General features: G+C 49.6%; 2 protein-coding genes and 1 pseudogene across 4 annotated transcripts in view; 2 read left to right on the top strand and 1 right to left on the bottom strand.

The window, feature by feature from the left end:
• Positions 1–3,646, top strand: part of Ano1 (anoctamin 1) — a 92,084-nt gene extending 88,438 nt beyond the window's left edge. For all 3 annotated transcript variants that reach the window (XM_028770969.1, XM_028770970.1, XM_028770968.1), the window contains one exon: positions 2,003–3,646. In XM_028770969.1, coding sequence (XP_028626802.1) covers positions 2,003–2,269 — 267 coding nt within the window. In that variant the 3' untranslated portion in view covers positions 2,270–3,646. The remainder of the gene's footprint in view (positions 1–2,002) is intronic.
• A 4,434-nt stretch (positions 3,647–8,080) lies between these two features.
• Positions 8,081–8,368, bottom strand: LOC114624101 (annotated as a pseudogene).
• A 2,606-nt stretch (positions 8,369–10,974) lies between these two features.
• On the top strand, positions 10,975–17,091 carry Fadd (Fas associated via death domain). Its single transcript, XM_028771065.1, has 2 exons — positions 10,975–11,315; positions 13,178–17,091. The coding sequence occupies exons 1-2, from the start codon at positions 11,030–11,032 to the stop codon at positions 13,516–13,518; spliced, it is 627 nt and encodes a 208-aa protein (XP_028626898.1). The 5' UTR covers positions 10,975–11,029; the 3' UTR covers positions 13,519–17,091.
• The last annotated feature ends 535 nt before the right edge of the window (positions 17,092–17,626 follow it).

Raw genomic sequence — 17,626 nt, forward strand, 5'->3', positions numbered from 1 at the left:
CACACACACACACACACACACACACACACACACACACACACACACACTGGAGAGGAATTACTGAGGCCCATGGGTGCTGCCTGGGCCATGTCCCTGCACATCCCTCTGGCATCAGGGAAATCTATGCCAGAAAGACTGAACATTCGGAGCTGGGAAACTCCAAGGCCAGGTCCTCCCTGGTAAGCTCCTTACGTGCCCTCACTGGGCCTGCACCCCTCCTTTCACTGAAGTAGGCCTGCACCCCCCTTTCACTGAAGTGAGCCTGCACCCCTCCATTCGCTTTCGCTGAAGTGAGTGCAGAAGGCATTAGGTTAGGAGTTGGGTAATGCCCTTGTTCCTTCTCTGTTGCTGTGATCCATACAATGACCAAAACCAACCGGGGGAAGACTTTGTTACATCGTCTCTGTGGGGAATCAAGATGGAACCTGGAGGCAGGAGCTGATGTAGAGGCTGTGGAGGGTGCTGCTCCCTGGCTTGCTCCCCGTGTTTTGCTGGGCTTATATCTTCTATAACCCAGGACCACCTACCCAGGGATGGCTCCTTCCACAGTGAGCTGGGCCCTTTCACATTTCACAGTTCTCTATCAAGAAAATGCCTCGTATGAAGAGGTGGCTCAGCAGTTAAGAGCACCAGGTGTTCTTCCAAGGGACCTGGGTTCAATTCCCGCATCCATGTGGCAGCTCACAACCATCTGTCACCCCAGTCCCAAGAGATCCAAAGTCTTCTTCTGGATGCTCTGAGCACCAGGTACTCACAAGCTGCACAGGCTTACACTCAAGAAAGACACTCAAATACATTAGATAAAATAACTTTTAAAAATTTTTATGAAACAAAGAAAATATCCTTCAGGCTTGCCTACAGGCCTGTCTGGTGAAGGCGTTTTCTCATTTAAGGGTCCCTCTTACCGGATGACTGTAGGCTTTGTTAAATTGGCAGACAACTACCCAGAACAGATTAGGATTAGTGAGCTTCTAGACAGTGGTTCTCGACCTTCCTAATGCTGAATGCAACCCTTTAATACAGTTCCTCATGTGATGACGCCAACCACAAAATTATCTTATTTCTATAAATATAGTTATTATTTCATAACTGTAATTTTGGTACTGTTAGAATTGTAATGTAAATCTCTAATAAGTAGGATATCTGATATGTGGTCCCCCCCCCCATGGAGTCGTGACCCACAGGTTGAGGACTGCTGCTTTGGGCTAAGGGACAGCACAGCAGGCAGGGCTGTAGTGACTGACACTGACAGCTCTGCCCATCCCAGCAGGCATACATTGCCCTAGCCACAACAAGCCCATAGCATCTTAAATGGCTGGTCACTGACTTCCACAGCCAAGCTGGAGACAGGCAAGCAAGAGGGTTTCTAGCCATGCCACAGTTCAAAGCTGGGGCCACAGCTAGGAGAGTCACCTTTGAACAAAGGCCAATCACCTGTGCTCAGGTGCCAACAAATGCACTTCAAATGCTGAAAAATTGGTCTTTCTGAGCATTTTCTTGGCAACTTAGTCAGATTCCTCAAGTAAGCCAACAGGGGGCAGTGGAGCACAAGAACCAGCTTCATCCCCAGTTTCTCAAAAAGTAAAAGAAAACCCCAGGTCTCCAGGGGCTGCACCTCCTTGTCCCGTTTATACCTTCTGGGAAACTGAAGCCTAGAGGAATGGGGGTGCACACAGGGACAGAGAGTGGAGGGATGGGCTTTGCCACGTGGAACAGGTAGACAGGAGGTAGTGAGTGTATAGGTGGGGCACACAGGTGAGGATGTGTAAATGAGTACACAGGTGGGGTGCACAGGTGGGAGTACACAGGTGGGGTGCACATGTGGGAGTACACAGGTGGGGTGCACAGGTGAATAGGTATGAGTACACAGGTGGGGTGCACAGGTGAGACAAGTAGGTAAGGGTACATGAGTAGGGTACACAGGTGATGCGGACACTAGGCAGAGGCTAAGGCATTCTCCAGACACCTCCAGCCTTACCCCCAGTCACTGTTCTCCCTGCAGAACCTGGTGATGTTCATGAGTGACTTTGTGGACTGGGTGATCCCTGATATTCCCAAAGACATCAGCCAGCAGATCCACAAGGAGAAGGTTCTCATGGTGGAGTTGTTCATGCGTGAGGAGCAGGGCAAGCAGCAGCTACTGGACACATGGATGGAGAAGGAGAAGCCAAGGGATGTGCCTTGTAACAACCATAGTCCCACAGCCTGCCCAGAGGCCGGTGACAGCAGCCCGGTCCCCAGCTACGAGTACCACGGGGGCGCGCTGTAGCCATGATAGCAGGCCAGCAGGCTTCTGACCATCACCAAGTGACCACTCGGTTTCCTCCAGAGCCAGCACCTTTAGCCCCACCAGGGCCTGTGGCTCTTGAGTCGTCTGGATGTGTGGAGGGCCACTCTGATGCAACAACGGTCTTCTTTCTTCTTTCTGTTTCTTCTCATTTTTGCACAAGGCCATTATGCAGGGAAGTTTTTATCTTTAGTATTCAATGCCAAGGATGGCTGGTGACAGGGACATACAGGGTGAGGCATGTTCCACAGACCTATAGGGGAACATACAGCCCCCTCCCCACAGTGGTAAGGAACCAAGGTCCAGAGACAGCATCCTTAGTCTGAAGGATACCCTGGGATAGGTACAGATGTCCAGGAACTTGCTGTCATTTTGCAGAAAGATGAACAACTCTGACACAGATTCCCAAAGATGTCAACTGCTGTAGTTGGACAAGCTGGAAGACTCCACTGTCTTTCCTTCTGGGAGCTCAGAAGTTCAGACCCAGGGTCAGAAACAGGTGCCTGGCCACCCACATAGCACACACACATGGTGGCTTCACATTGTGCTCCAATAACAGAGGAATACAGGGACCCCCAGTTGACTAGCGTCCTCGGCGTCCCTGGCAGGTTCCACACCAGCCACTCAAGGGCCCCTCACATGAAGCTGATGTCCTTGTGAGACAAGCTGTGGTGACAACAGGCTGGAGGGCTTCACCAAGCCCCGGGACTTCATTGTCTTTGCTTTTTTAGACCATCTATCGGTTTGTCTAAAAATCGATAATGCGATGGATTTGAGGGATTTTCTTTCTGTAGCTCAAGGTGGAAGGAGTTTATTTCATTAGTTAACCAAATACTGAGAGGAAATGAAAATATCATTACTACCAAAGATTTTTCTCAATAAAAGCTTCTATTTTGGTAACACACCTATATTTTCACTCACGGGAATATGAGATCCTCAGCACTTACCATTGTAATAACTTCTAATGCGAGCCTCATGGGTCAGCTCGATGTGCTAGCCAGCTGTGCAAGGCCTCCAGCACCATTGCCAGAAGTGTCCGGCCCAAGCTGGAAAAGGCAACTCCCTACACTCGTCTTAGGGCAAGGCACAGTCCTGTGGTCGGCAGTTGGGGTCCGAGTCTTGGGCTTCAGAGGTTTTCTCTGTTTGCTAAAATCGTGAGACTTGATGCTTCTATTTTCTCTTGTGCAGTGATGTGGTTTCCGATGATGTTTTGTATATAGCTACTGTATCCAAAATTAGATAATTCCAAAAATTCTTTTACAGAAACCATTTTTTAAAAAAAATAAAACAAAACCGAATGTATACACACCCACAGGAGACTGTGGCTGAGCGTTCATCAAAATAAATTTGAATACACAACCCTAGCCTCTCCTGACTGTTCTTCTCCCAACCTGCTCCTGTCCCCAAGATCCCTGATGAGCCCTGTGGTTAATACATCAGATTTGAAAACGACTGTCCTGAGAACATTCAAGAACATTCATTTCTTCTGTGGCAGGTATCTGAATTTTTCTTTTTTTTTTGTTTTTTTGGTTTTGTTTTTTTGTTTTTTGTTTTTTGTTTTTCGAGACAGGGTTTTTCTGTGTAGCCCTGGCTGTCCTGGAACTCACTCTGTAGACCAGGCTAGCCTCGAACTCTCGAACTCAGAAATCCGCCTGCCAAGTACTGGGATTAAAGGCGTGCGCCACCACCGCCCGGCTCTGAATTTTTCTAGATGGTCCTGGGATGCCATCTCCCTGTTCTATGTGTGGGGGCTGTGTGAATGTTTGTGTGTGCCTCTGAACATGTGTATACTCGTGGTGCTCATGTATGCCTGCATGTGTTTGTGTCTCCATGCTCATGTCTGCATATGTACACATGCATATGCGTACCTGTGCATGCACCCAGTATGTGTGCATACCGATATGCTTGAAAATGCCTTGTGTATCACTCGCCTCCATCTGCATGCTTTGGTATGTGGGTGTGTTTATACACACTCCAAACAGGCATTTGTGTGTTTGCATCACGCGTGCATATGCGTGTATCTGTATATGTATGCATTCATGTGTCTGTGTGCAGATGTATGTTTGGGTATGGACAGGTGCACTTGATCCTGCTGTTCGTGAGCTATGCTCCAGTGGAGATTACAGTCGTTCTGTTCTTTAGCCACTTGTCCCACCGCCTCACAGCTAAGGCACCATCCACAACCCAGCACACTGGAATCAGCATCACACATTGTCCCAAAATCCCATGGGGAGTAACTTTGTGGGGCCAGTGTATTTGAGTGAGGACATTAAAGACCTGTCACCCATATTTACCATAATTTCATAAAACAAAAGCTCTTTTCAACACCCCAAATGCCAGTAAAGTAATAAGCCCCTTAGCTGTGGAGTCTGCACACCACCTGGCCCTGGAACCTCCCCAGAGCAGCGGCGGCCTCTGGTGCCCCCTACTGTTGGCACTCCTACACACACCCTGTAGAAAGCTGCAGCTCCTGATCTAACCCTGCCCTAGCCAGTGGGCCTGGTGGCATGTACACCTTTAATCCCAGCTCTCAGAAGACAGTGACAGGTGGACCTCTGTGAGTTCAGGCCATCCAAGCTACATAGTGAGACTCTGCCTTGAAAAAGAAAACTCTGTCTAAGCCCTGGAACACTTCTTCTCGTCTGTAAGATCCAGAGAGGACATCAGCACAGTTAGCATTGCAGGGTCCCTCTTCTGAAGCCCACTAGGGTACAGAGTAAGGGTCTAGAGCTGCACTTCATGCATAAGGTCTCAGGCCCCTTACTAGCTCTGAAGCAGAGGTCTCCTAACAGAGCCTCCTCCCCACCCTGAAGAACTGAAATAGCATTTGCAGGGACAGAGTGGACATGCTCCCTCCCTCTGGATGGCACTACAGAGGGTGTCATGTGTGCTGTCTCAGAAGATGAGACCCACAACCATATAATCCCACAAAGAAGCATGAAATTGTTGGCGGGGGGAGGGGTTGGAAAGGAAGAACATGTGCAAAGGTCCTGAGGTGGCCTTGAGGTGCCTGGTGAGTTCTGGGGTGGGAGAGGCAAGGAGGTGGTAAGTTAGCAGGGAGGACAGAAGACCAGGACTGACCCAAGAAGGGCTCTCTGGCGTCATGGAGACTGAACATGATAGCCTGGGCTATAGGAAGAGGAGGATATAACACATCAGTGGGGTTTGGTTAACATTAGGTATTCATGCAATGGCTGAGGGGGAAAATAGTGAAAGGGACCAAATAGAGGGTTGCAGGCAGGCCTACAATAAGCCTAGCATCAGGTGGATGGAATATGGTTAATATTGCCACAAAAGCCCAGGACCTGGTGACAAAAAAGCACCCCAGACAGCCAGGGGTATTATTTTAGATAAGATTGTAGAGGCTCAGAGAAGGCTGCTTTCACCCATCAAGCTGGCTGGAAGACTATCTCTTCAAACTGGAACCTGGTACCTAGCCTTGGACATTTTTACCATTGTAAGGGCTTCGTGGATGAAGCAGGGTAGGGAAGGCCCTAGGTCTGCAACTTCTGTCTGTTGTTTATATTCTGTCTGTTGATTATATTTTATTTTTAATTGCATATATATATGAGAGAATGTAGGTATATGCACCTTAGTGCAGATAACTTCAGAGGCCAGAAGTGGGTGTCAAGTCCCATGGAGTTGGAGCCTCCTGATGTAAATGCTGTGGTTGATCTTGGGTTCCCCGGAAGAGCAGCAAATGAACCTAACCACTGAGCCAACTCTCTGGTCCCAAGTTCTGCAAGTCATACTAGGTGCATAACGAGTCACATCAAATCACAGGGACGGTGTTTGCGGCCGGCTGCTTCCAAAGGTGGCGTCTGTCCTGGTTATAAGGCAGCTCCACTTGATTTACATCATTGGCTCACTTTTTACCTGCTTCTAAATTTCCCTAAATAAAATGGAAATCTGCATTTAAATGTCCACATTTGTCCAGGCCTGATAATTCATGCCTGTAATCCCAGCACTCAGGTTCACGCTAGGTCTCGGAAGCAGAACACTATGGCTCCTCTGAAGCCTCTATCCCTTCATGTCCCTTCCTCAGCAGCCTCTTCACTGACCAGCATGCTGACGCCAAGCCAAGACAGGCACTGCTGGCCTCTTTCTGTTGGTGGCTGCTGCCCTCTGCTGGCAACTCAGGGATCTGCACTCAGGGAGCATAAACCATATCCTTTGTGCAAACGATGCTGCTAACAGAAGCCACACATTTCCTAAAGCTTCAGATCCCAAGGGGACTCTGTAGACTGAGTTCCAGGTTGGTACAGACACACCCAGTCTGCAAAATCCAAGGCAGAACTGTGGTGCCGGCCTTGACCTCAGCCCTCCTCTTCAGGGCTCCTTAGTTCCTTGAGTGTACTAGCCCAAATGGGTCCTCTGAGGCACACCAGGCAGATCTCCCAACCTGGGACCTTATCTTCACTACATCTACGGAATCCTTTTCACTTAGCAGCCCTCCATGGCCTCCATCCAGGGGCCAGGACTAAGCCTGTGTGTCACAGGTTGAGAATTAAGACCCAGGTGTCAGCTGGGCGGTGGTGGCGCACACCTTTAATCCCAGCACTTGGGAGGCAGAGGCAGGCGGATTTCTGAGTTCAAGAGTTCGAGGCTAGCCTGGTCTACAGCCTGAGTTCCAGGACTGCCAGGACTACATAGAGAAACCCTGTCTCGAAAAACCAAATTAAAAAAAAAAAAAAAAAACAGGTGTCGAAGAGAAGGCCTCTACAACACTTCCCTTCCTGTCAATGGAAGCACCATGTTCCCTGCTGGGCATGGCAGGTGCACACCGTTAGTCCCAGCACTCTAGAGGCAGAGGCAAGTGGGTCTCTGTGAGTACAGGCCACCCAGAGGTACAAAGTGAGACCCAGCCTCAAACAAACAAAACAACAGCAACAACAACAAAAACCTCCACAAGGAAATGACAGAGCTGAGGAAACCTCCCACCTGACATTAGTGGAGCAACAACAACACAAGAGAGAGAAAAAACCAAGAAACTTGGAGACAGACAACCCTAGAGTGGAAGGCAATAACTCTGACCATCGTCAGCACAAACAAGGCTGAGTTTACCTCCATGAAACCAGTAAGGGGTGCTCAAGTCCTTCCTGCTCTCTCTCTCCTTCCTCCTGTTTCTCTCCTCCCTCTCCCTCCCTTTGTTCTTTCTTCCTTCTTTCCTCCTCCTCCCATCCTGCCTCCCATCCACCCCTCTTTTTTTTCAAAGATGCATTTATTTATTTTATGTATGTGAGTACACTGTCGCTGTCTTCAGACACACCAGAAGAGGGCATCAGATCCCATTACAGATGGTTGTGAGCTGCCATGTGGTTGCTGGGAATTGAACTCAGGACCTCTGGAAGAGCAGCTGGTGCTCTCAACTGCTGAGACATCTCTCCAGCCCCACTCCTTTTTCTTTCTCTTCCTTTCTTCTTCTTCTTTTTTTTAACCAGGACTAAATACATGGCCTTTATTTCTTCCAGATCAAAGATTTTGGGTATAATCAGATAAAGATGAACAATCAAGTTTTGCAACCTAAAATATTTACTTCTGAAAACTATATTACTGCTTTAGTAAACTATACAAAAAAGATAAGGAGACAAACATGTACATTTATAGAATGGCATATCAGTCAGGCCAGACCCTGCAGAGGGAATTCCCAGCATGACCTCATTCATCTGTGAGGACACAGAGCAATCCTTGTTTGCACATACACCATCTCCTCCTGCGTGAGCCGCTCTTCACCTCCTGATGACTTCCTCTACGCATGTGTATGTCTAGTTGTCTGCTTCTCAGAGCAGACGTTTACCTTCCTCATCCACCAGCCATCAGAGGAGGGCTGGGGCCACGAAGGTGACTGACCCGACGCATTCTTCGTGGAGGGTTTCCTGGTGGCCCTCTGCCATCATTGTATCTGGAATCAGAGGGGCTCCCGTAGCCTTGTCTTTTCTTCACATCTTGCTGAAGCAGAGTTTTGGAAAAAAAAAAAAACAGGAATTCTGCTATTCCCCAGAAGAAATCTGTTATGAAAGACAGTCTCCATGGAGACTGATTCTGGCTGTCCAACACTTGACCATTCAAGATGTAAACCATCTTCCCTCCGGTTGCCCGCTTCCTAGTGACAGAGAAGACTGGATACCCTGTTGTTGCTGTACCTAGCCTCCCCCCTTTCTTTACTTTTTTTATTTTTTGTTTGTTTGTTTATTTTGGTTTAAACAGGATTTCTCTGTGTAGCCCTGGCTGACCTAGAATTCACTCTGTAGACCAGGCTAGCCTCTGCTTCCTGAATGCTGGGATTAAAGGCATGTACCACCACAGCTGGCTCTCTTCCTTCCTTTTTGTGTCTGCTGGGATGGCCTCCAGCTCATCTTGGTTTAGAAACGTTCAGTGTCCCTTCCTCACGAGGACCTTCTTTCTGGACACCTTGCTCTCCTTGCTGTGGGGGCAGCCGGTGTGGACTACCATTCGTACATGGCCGAAGACTAAGGATTGCATATGCCCTGGGCATTTCACAGCCGTGAGGTGGGGACCTGGCTCTTCAATGCCCTGCTTCTGTTTCCTATTCTCTTCTGTTTTTGTTTTGTTTTGTTTTGTTTTTTCGAGACAGGGTTTCTCTGTGTAGCCCTGGCTGTCCTGGAACTCTGTAGACCAGGCTGGCCTCGAACTCAGAAATCCACCTGCCTCTGCCTCCCAAGTGCTGGGATTAAAAGCATGTGCCATCACTGCCCAGCTCCTATTCTCTTCTGAACAGGAACAGCAAAGGTCCTTTTTGAGAGGCATGCTCTGGTCGCCACCACCAGAAAGGTTCCTCCCTCCTTTATTAGCACAATAAAAAGAAAAACACATGCCCCTGATTTCACCAAAATTATGAACTTTTTGATTGCAGGATCTTATGTGCAGACTGAAAAAGTAGTGCACGTGGTGTGGGGTGTTTACAGAACACATATCTAACGTGAGATTGACACCCAGAACAACGAGTAAACTGGACCTGGTGTACACCTCCAATCCCAGTATCTGGGAGGTGGAGGCAGGAGGATCAGAAGCCTAAGGGCCATCCTGAGCTACATGGTGCAAAGGGGAGTAGTTCCCGAGCAGCCTGAGCAATATGAGCTCCTGTCTCAAAACAAACTACCATAGAGGAAAACCTACAGACTCGACACACTCAATGCAGTGTCTCTCCAGGGAACCCCAGACTTTCAAAAGTGGATTCTGACTGTTGAGGTCTCCAGCTTCCAGGATTAGGAACCTGGTTCTCTGCGTGTACAGGGTGCAGATTCTCAGCCCCTCGAGTAAGTCAGCCCAATAAATCTGTTTCTAATGGTTCTGCTCCTCTAACGAGCCTTCCCCACCTAGTAAAAATATGTTTGTTTGGTTTGTCGTTTGCACATTACTGTAGTGCCCAGCAGAGAGCCTCTGATTCCCATCTGTAGTTACAAACAGTTGTAAGCAGCTCTGAGGTCCAGCGCTCTTAAGCCCTGAGCCACCTTTCCAGCCCCCATTTGTCATTCTATACAGCCTGGGCTACATAGTGAGACCCTGTCTCAAAAAACAACCAAAGCACCAAACTTTAAATGGACGAATTATAAGTCAATTTATAAGAAATGTGAGCCAACTCTGCTGGGTATGTTGTGCACAGTTGGGTCTCACTAACCCAGGAGCTCAGCCACTCAGCTAGAGTCACTGAGCAGCAGGAATCCACCTGTCTCTGCCAGAGTTGAGGTTACAGATGGGCACCACCTTGTGGCTTTTATGTGAACACCAGGATCTGAACTCCAGTCCTCCCTTGTGTAGCAGCTCATACACAGTATTTTTAACTTAGACGAAGTACTTGTGCGTGGCTGTGGAATCACAGTGAATTGTTAATGTAGCATTTCTACAATCCCTGTCACGCATCAACTTTTTCTGATAATAATATTCCAGATCCTCTCTTCTACTGAGTTTAATATACACATTATTGGGCCAGTGAAATGGCTCAGCGGTTAAAAACACTATGTTGCTTCAGGGAGAACCTGGACTCACTCAGAAGCTCACATGCAAACGGAACTCTAGTCCCGGAGGATCACGCTCTTTTCTGTCCTCCATGGGCACTGAACGCCAGTGGGACACTAAACCACCTACTACAACTGCTCATACACGAAAGAAAAGACACGTAATGTGTTTTTTTTATATGTACGAGTATTTTGTCAGCATACCACATGTGTGCTTGACAGAAGAGGGTGTCAAACCCCCTGGAACTGGAATTACAGATGGTTGTAAGCCCTCATATGAGTGCTGGAAATTGCCAGTGCTCTTAACCCCTGAACCGTCTCTCCAGACCATAAGTAAATCTATCTATCTTCCTCCCTCCCTCCCTCCAACCCTCCCTCCCTCTTTCTTTCTTTCTTACTCTCTTCTTTCTCTTTTAATGGTGATAGAACGTTATCTGGCCGCAGTAAGCATCTGCAGCTGCCCTCCCAGCCTCGCACATAGTAGGGAGGCACAGCTCCTCAGAGCCCCAAGAGCATCCACTGTACACTTCTGGCGAACAAGATCTGTTCCGCGCCGGGAGGAGAAACATCACGCGCAAGCGCTGAAGCCAACGCGGCTCAGCGGGCGAAGCTACTGCAACAGCGGATGCCAGCCCTGGCGGAAGAGGGTACGGCCACACCCGAGGCGCATGCGTCGGATTTGGACTTCCCGCGAGACGCTGGGCGGGAAAGCCTAAGGCGATTTCCTATGTGGAATCACTGAGGGGAAGCCCTGAGTACCACTGCCATGGACCCATTCCTGGTGCTGCTGCACTCGCTGTCCGGCAGCCTGTCGGGCAGCGATCTGATGGAGCTCAAGTTCCTGTGCCGCGAGCGCGTGAGCAAACGAAAGCTGGAGCGCGTGCAGAGTGGCCTGGACCTGTTCTCGGTGCTGCTGGAGCAGAAAGACCTGGAGCGCGAGAGCACCGGGCTGCTACGCGAGTTGCTGGCCTCGCTGCGCAGACACGACCTACTGCAGCGCCTGGACGACTTCGAGGCGGGGGCGGCGGCCACTGCAGCCCCGGGGGAGGCAGGTGGGCTGGGGGCGGGAGGAGGCCGGGGAATGGGCGGGGAAACCTGGCCTCAGGGCATCCTCTGCTTGCTCCGATTGGGACGGACTCTAGGGCACGCCCACTTTTTTTTCGGACGTGCGAGCCAGAATTTGGGAGGTGGTGTTTCCTACCTGCAAGTGCGGAGGTTGAACCCAGATTATTGCTCGTGCCAAACAGGCATTCTCCTACTACTTGCCCAACCCCAAGATTAACTCGCATCAAACCTGCAGTGCTTGGTTGGAAAACTCAGCTAAGAAATGGATGTGGTTAAGGGATCACTCACTAGGGTAGCGTTGAAGAGTGGGCAGAGGTCACGTGTGCCTGCTGCTCGGCACCATTTCCGTAGTGGGAGTGTCTGTGTCCAAGTAGTGCCCGCCCTTCCTGACCAAAAGACTGCGTGGCGGTCGAGCTCTCTGGTCCAGAGTGCAGTGTCTGGTTATCTACATTTACTTTTGTTTTACAGAGGAGGCGCTATGCCTTCCCATAACGCACAGTGGATAGCAGCCACAACTGAGCAAGGCCTTGGGGTGTAGATACAGGTTAAGCATATATATTAGACACTTTAAAACTTGTGACAAATACTCGAGACGCCATTTAAAGAGGCAAAGGTTTCTTGGTTTTTTTTTTTTTGTTTGTTTCTTGTTTTTTTTTTTTGGTTTTTTGGTTTTTTGATACAGGGTTTCTCTGTGTAGCCCTGGCTGTCCTGGAACGGACTCTGTAGACCAGGCTGGCCTCGAACTCAGAAATCCGCCTGCCTCTGCCTCCCAAGTGCTGGGATTAAAGGCGTGCGCCACCACCGCCCAGCAGTGGAGCAAAGGTTTCTTTAGCTCCTGCTTGGTTGTCTCTGTAGCTCTTGGTCTGCAGTAAAGCAGGAAATCAAAGCAGCTGGAGGGTATGTGGACCAAAGGTGGTTACCTCATGGCTGTCAGGCTGAGTAGCAAAATTACTGGAGGGAGCTTGGGACAAAATACACTCCCCAGCTTTACAGCCTTTGTACTTCCTTACTACCTCTGAGTAGGCTCTCTTAAGGTTTCCACCACCTCCCAGTAACACTCTCAGATTATGAATCAGTGGGCTGATCCACTGGGGAGTTCAGGGCTATCATGACCCCCTCTCCTTTCTACAGTTGGATCCTCCACTGAGGGGCTAAACCTTCCTCCTTAGGAGCCTTTGGGAAGATACATCATACCATGACCATAGGGGTTGCCATAGTCAAAAGCTCTGCTAAGATCAGACCTCCAGTACTGACACCACATGCTGTGACAGTCTGTTTCAGGCACAGAACTATTTGAAACAGATGTTTCCACTGCCGATGTGTACAAGATACACAAGAAAATGGGTTGTGTATTCACACCCCCACGGCATTCGAGTGTTTGGTATTATTACAGGGATCCAATAAGGAGTTCTGAGCTCCCTACAGAGATGACACCTTGCTTCTGTCTAGCAGGGGCTCCAGAGTATGGCAGGGATAGGCCTTTCATGGTCTCCAGTCAAACCAGCAAAGGTCATAGTGAATGTAGTTTTGGGGACTTTGGCCAACCCACTATTGAGTACGGTGTTAGGGCAACCCTGTGTTTTTCCCTCTGGCACTCCAGCCCTCCTCAGTTTCCAGTCTTCTAAGCCATAGCTCTCTGTGGCCCAGGCTGAAGGAGTGTGGCTGGCAGGTCAGGAGGCCACTGTGGGTCTCTTGAAGTACCTCCTGAGCTACTGGATGTCTCTGCCTGCACAGAACCTGACTGGCTTTAGTGATGTTGCCTTCGAAATGCTCAGGTCCATGCTTAGTGGCCCATGGAGAGACTTGCCCCAGCTCTTCAGTCAAGTCATGCTGCTGTTTTCCTTCCTAGATCTGCGGGTGGCATTTGACATTGTGTGTGACAATGTGGGGAGAGACTGGAAAAGACTGGCCCGCCAGCTGAAGGTGTCTGAGGCCAAGATTGATGGGATTGAGGAGAGGTACCCCCGAAGCCTGAGCGAGCAGGTAAGGGAGGCTCTGAGGGTCTGGAAGAATGCCGAGAGGGAGAATGCCTCGGTGGCCAGACTGGTCAAGGCGCTGCGGGCCTGCAAGCTGAACCTGGTGGCTGACCTGGTGGAGGAAGCACTGATGGCCCAGGGATCTGTGAGCAAGAGCGAGGATATGTCCCCAATGCTGAGGGACTCAACTGTGTCTTCCTCAGAAACACCCTGACAAGCCTGCAGCTCCTCTCAGGAGTCGACTGTGGACTTCATCACACCATGATCTAGTACCAAGTGCCTTTTGTGCCCGGTACCAAGAAGACCTTGCTGATCCAGGCCGAGAGCCCCTCACACCAGCTCCTGAATTATGGAGCCTCTGCCCCCTGGGCTTTGGGGACACATGAAAGTTCTCCTTTGTGTTCTCCACCACTGCTCCTTCCTCCCGAGAGGTCCCTGGTCTTGCGAGGAGGAAGTTAAAGCTAATGGCACATGCGCTGACTGCAGTTTGAGAGCCTTCCTGTTGTTCCTTGGGGGAAGACACCGACTCAGTTCAGAGCACTTGGCTACCTCACAGTTGGCCAAGAGGACATCTGTCTCATATCCTGGGAGGCCATCAGAGAGCAGCTCTTGACCCCCGAACAAGCGCAGGAGCCCTGTGAGGACTGATGGTAAAGTTCACCACCAAAGTCACTGGCTCTGTGAAGGACTGGTTTAAAGGGCAGCACCCTGCCTCCATGGTGCTCTGTAAGCAAGTGCCCTGGACCTAGAGGTAGTGGCTCACTCTGAAGTCCTAGCACTTGAGAGTTGAGAACTGCTGCGCTTTACTGCAGCCTGGGCTACAATGAGACCTTTTCTCAAAAATACAAAAGCAAGTGCCTTTACCTGGAGATAACTGTGTCACCAGGAAATTCCATTATATCAAGGACCCTTCTAATCTCAGAAGTCCCAGCAGGCTGACTACAGAGTGCTTACAGCCCTGGGTCCTACTTGTGAATGGAGTGATGTGATTTCCTGCTTTTCACACCAGCAGGGGCCCTGTCTGCCACACTGGGTACCCAAATAAACCATTCCTTGTCTCAGCTTTCCAACCTTTGGCTGGGTGTGGTTATACAGTCCTTTGATCTTAGCTTTTTAGGAAGGTAGAAGCAGGTGGGTCTCTGTGATCTATGAGTTCAGGGACAGCCTAGCCTACATAGAGAACTACAGGCCAGCTGACACTAAGTAGAAAGACCATATCTCAGATAAATAAAAGTTCATGTCTGGAGAAGAGGATCCTAGTCACAGCTTCTCCTGACACAGTGAAGAGCTGTACCTCATGGTCCTAACCTAGTCTTGGCTTCACAAGTGACCAGCCTGGGGCTTATGCTACTGATCAGTCATTTCCTGGCACTCGGGTTCTATGCCCTCATTTCCTCCTCTCTGCTCTGCCTATGCACCAGACAGCTGACTCCTCAATATACTTGGGCTCTCCTCAACCCCCTTCCCCATTGTTGGTCCCTTCACTCCTGCATTCCTTGGGTTGCACCCTCCGCAGCCTCAAGCCTACCATGTTCTTCAGCCCAGTGTCTACCCATCTGGCTGTTCTGCTCAAATTCTTGGCCATTGAGGCCTCCTGACCCCTCTGGGACTCATCCTGTTTTCTCTGACCGCGGTATTCTTGGCTCCCTAGACTACATGTACGCCTGTATAAGATGTCTGGTGGGTGTCTGCTTTCGTTCTCTGCCCCTCCCCCTTTCCCCATTTTGAAGGGTTTTGATTTAAGACACAGTTTCCTGTAACCCAGGTATAACCTAAGTTGGCCTCAAGCTCACAGTGTAACTGAAGTGAACTTGAGCTCCTTTCTGATCATCCTGCCTCTGCTTCTCAAGTGTTGTGATCACCAGTGTGGCAACTTCACTCAGACCCAAGTCTTCAGAGCTCATGCTCTAGAAAGCCTGGGCAACTGTACTGAAACTCTTGCTGATGCCTTTTTAACCGCCCTGTGGCAAGTCACAGGTCGATGGGCTTACATGGCTCGTTTTTTTTGTACCGCTCAGGAGTCCAAAGTGGCTCTCCAGAGTTCAGCTCAGATATGAGCAAGCTGGTTTCTTTCTAGATTTAAGAGAGTGTTCCTTCATTGTGTCACTTGCTGTATCCCCCTCTTCAAGTGGCAGTACTGAGTCTCAATTACTACTGTTGCAGGGCTTTTAGGCCACCAGAGAAATTTATCCCTTTGTACAAAGTCCTTCTTGCCATATTGGGGATTAAAACAGGGCACATTCAGAATGAGCACCCCACAAATCTCTGCATCTCGCTGAACTTGTGCCCAGTTTTGCCCTGAACACCTCAGCATAAATTCCTCCTGCTGCTAATAATGGCTGCTCAGAGCTCCACACCTCACAGTTGACTCTCCTGGCCACCTTGCCTGCCCTTCACTCCTTAGCTCCCGTCAGGGTCTTGGCTCTGCCTATCCTCCACCAAGGGCTGGAACTGCAGACCCGCCTGTTCCTCGAAGCCAGCCGCCCTGCATATTTTTAGCTTCCTATTTTTGAATTCCACAATCATTTCTGAGTCATTCAACTGACTGCCTTCTGGTCACAAGGCCCCAGTGTGAGCTGTGTTTCAAATCAGACAGTAGAACATGATGTGATGGAATGTGTGATATATCCACCATGGACCATGGCCCTCCAGGAGCTGATGGGAAGCAGTGCTGGTTTGCTGGAAGATGTGGGACACCCACAGAATCTTGAGTCATGTGCCGAGTGGATGCTTGCCTGAGGGATATCTGCCAGCCATGGGACTCATTGTCACCAAGGCATTGCTGAGCCAAAGCCAAATAACAGTGCTGCAGTGTTTTAGGTGTGGCTAGAACAGGGCAGCATGGTAGGCATGCATGTGGAGGTCTACAGCTTTTTGAGGTCCCAAGCCTCGATGGACTATAAAGATGAGGTCTGGTCCCTGTCCATCAAAATAAGATAAGCATATTGGCTCATACCTGTAATCCCAACACTAGAGACTGAGGCAGGAGGGTCACTGCATGTTAAGACCACCCTGGGCTAAATAGGCCTTATCTCAAACAAAAATGGCTGGTGAATCATGGTGTATACACCTGTAATCCCCGCATATGGGAGGGTCTGTTCGAGGCAGTGTCTCTTAGTGATCCAAGTCCGGTCTAAGCTACATAAGACCCTATCTCAACAACACGCCAACCCCACTGCCAAAACAAAAGCCACACTGCATATTTAGGTAGGAACAGGATTCCTGTAGAGTGCAGAAGACAGTCCCTGTGCTCAGTGGTGCCTGTAGCAGATCAACTCCCAACACCTCAAGTTCCTGAACTTGGTGATAAATGTAGGTGCACTCCTAATTACATTGTTAATTTAAATTCTATTACTTTGGCAGGCTTCTTGTTTATTCTTTTATTCTTGGTCACAAGGTCTAGGAGATGATTCTCTGCCCAGTTTTGTATGTGGCAGAGGTCTACTGTTAATAAAAGCCTGGGACAGTGGCACTTTTTCCAGTGGGTCTCCAGGCTAGAGGCAGCAGGACACGGGCAGTGCCCTCCAGGTGAGGTCCTCTCCTTCCCTTGCTTATAGCTAAGCCCCAGCTGAAACTGCCACCAATTTGACCAGACCCACAGCTGGCCTTTACCCTACTACCCTGTGTCCTTGAGAGGCCTACTCAGGCTCTTGTTACCTGAAGTAACTCAACTCAGGGTAGAGTTTTTGTGCTTATAAGCTACCCTGAAAAAGCTTGGGGCTACTCTGGGATTCCAAACACCCAGTGTAGTTACTGGCCAGGTAATAAAGACTCTCTATTGACTTAACCCTGTGTCCTAGTTGTCTTCTCTTGTACATACCCCACACTGATGCTTACCAGTCACTGTAGGCTGTGTGCTTCATTCATTCTCAGCAGTGGGCTTGCTGCTTAGACACTGCCCTCGAGCCTGGGACCCACGCTCAGCAGCCTCAGCTTCCTATTGCAAAGGCCCACCCTCTCAGGACTGCTGTGGCACTAGGTTCCCATACATTTTAAGACTACAGGCAAGCCAGTTGTGATTTGTAGAATCTCAGCACTCAGGAGGTTTAAACAGAAGAATCTAGACCAGCCTGTGGGGTGTGTGAGATCCTGTGTGTGGCTCACACCTGTGACCACAACACCTGGTAGGCTGAGACAGGAGGAGTGATACAAGTTCAGACCTATAAAGACCCTCTTTAAAAAAGGGGGGGGAGGGAGGGAGGCTGGAGAGATGGCTCAGCCGTTAAGAGCACTGATTGCTCTTCCAGAGGTCCTGAGTTCAATTTCCAGCAACCACGTGGTGGCTCACAACCATCTGTAATGGGAATCTGATGCACTCTTCT

The sequence above is a fragment of the Grammomys surdaster genome, unplaced genomic scaffold (assembly GCF_004785775.1).
Source record: "Grammomys surdaster isolate TR1022 unplaced genomic scaffold, NIH_TR_1.0 205, whole genome shotgun sequence".
Taxonomy (NCBI): Eukaryota; Metazoa; Chordata; class Mammalia; order Rodentia; family Muridae; genus Grammomys; species Grammomys surdaster.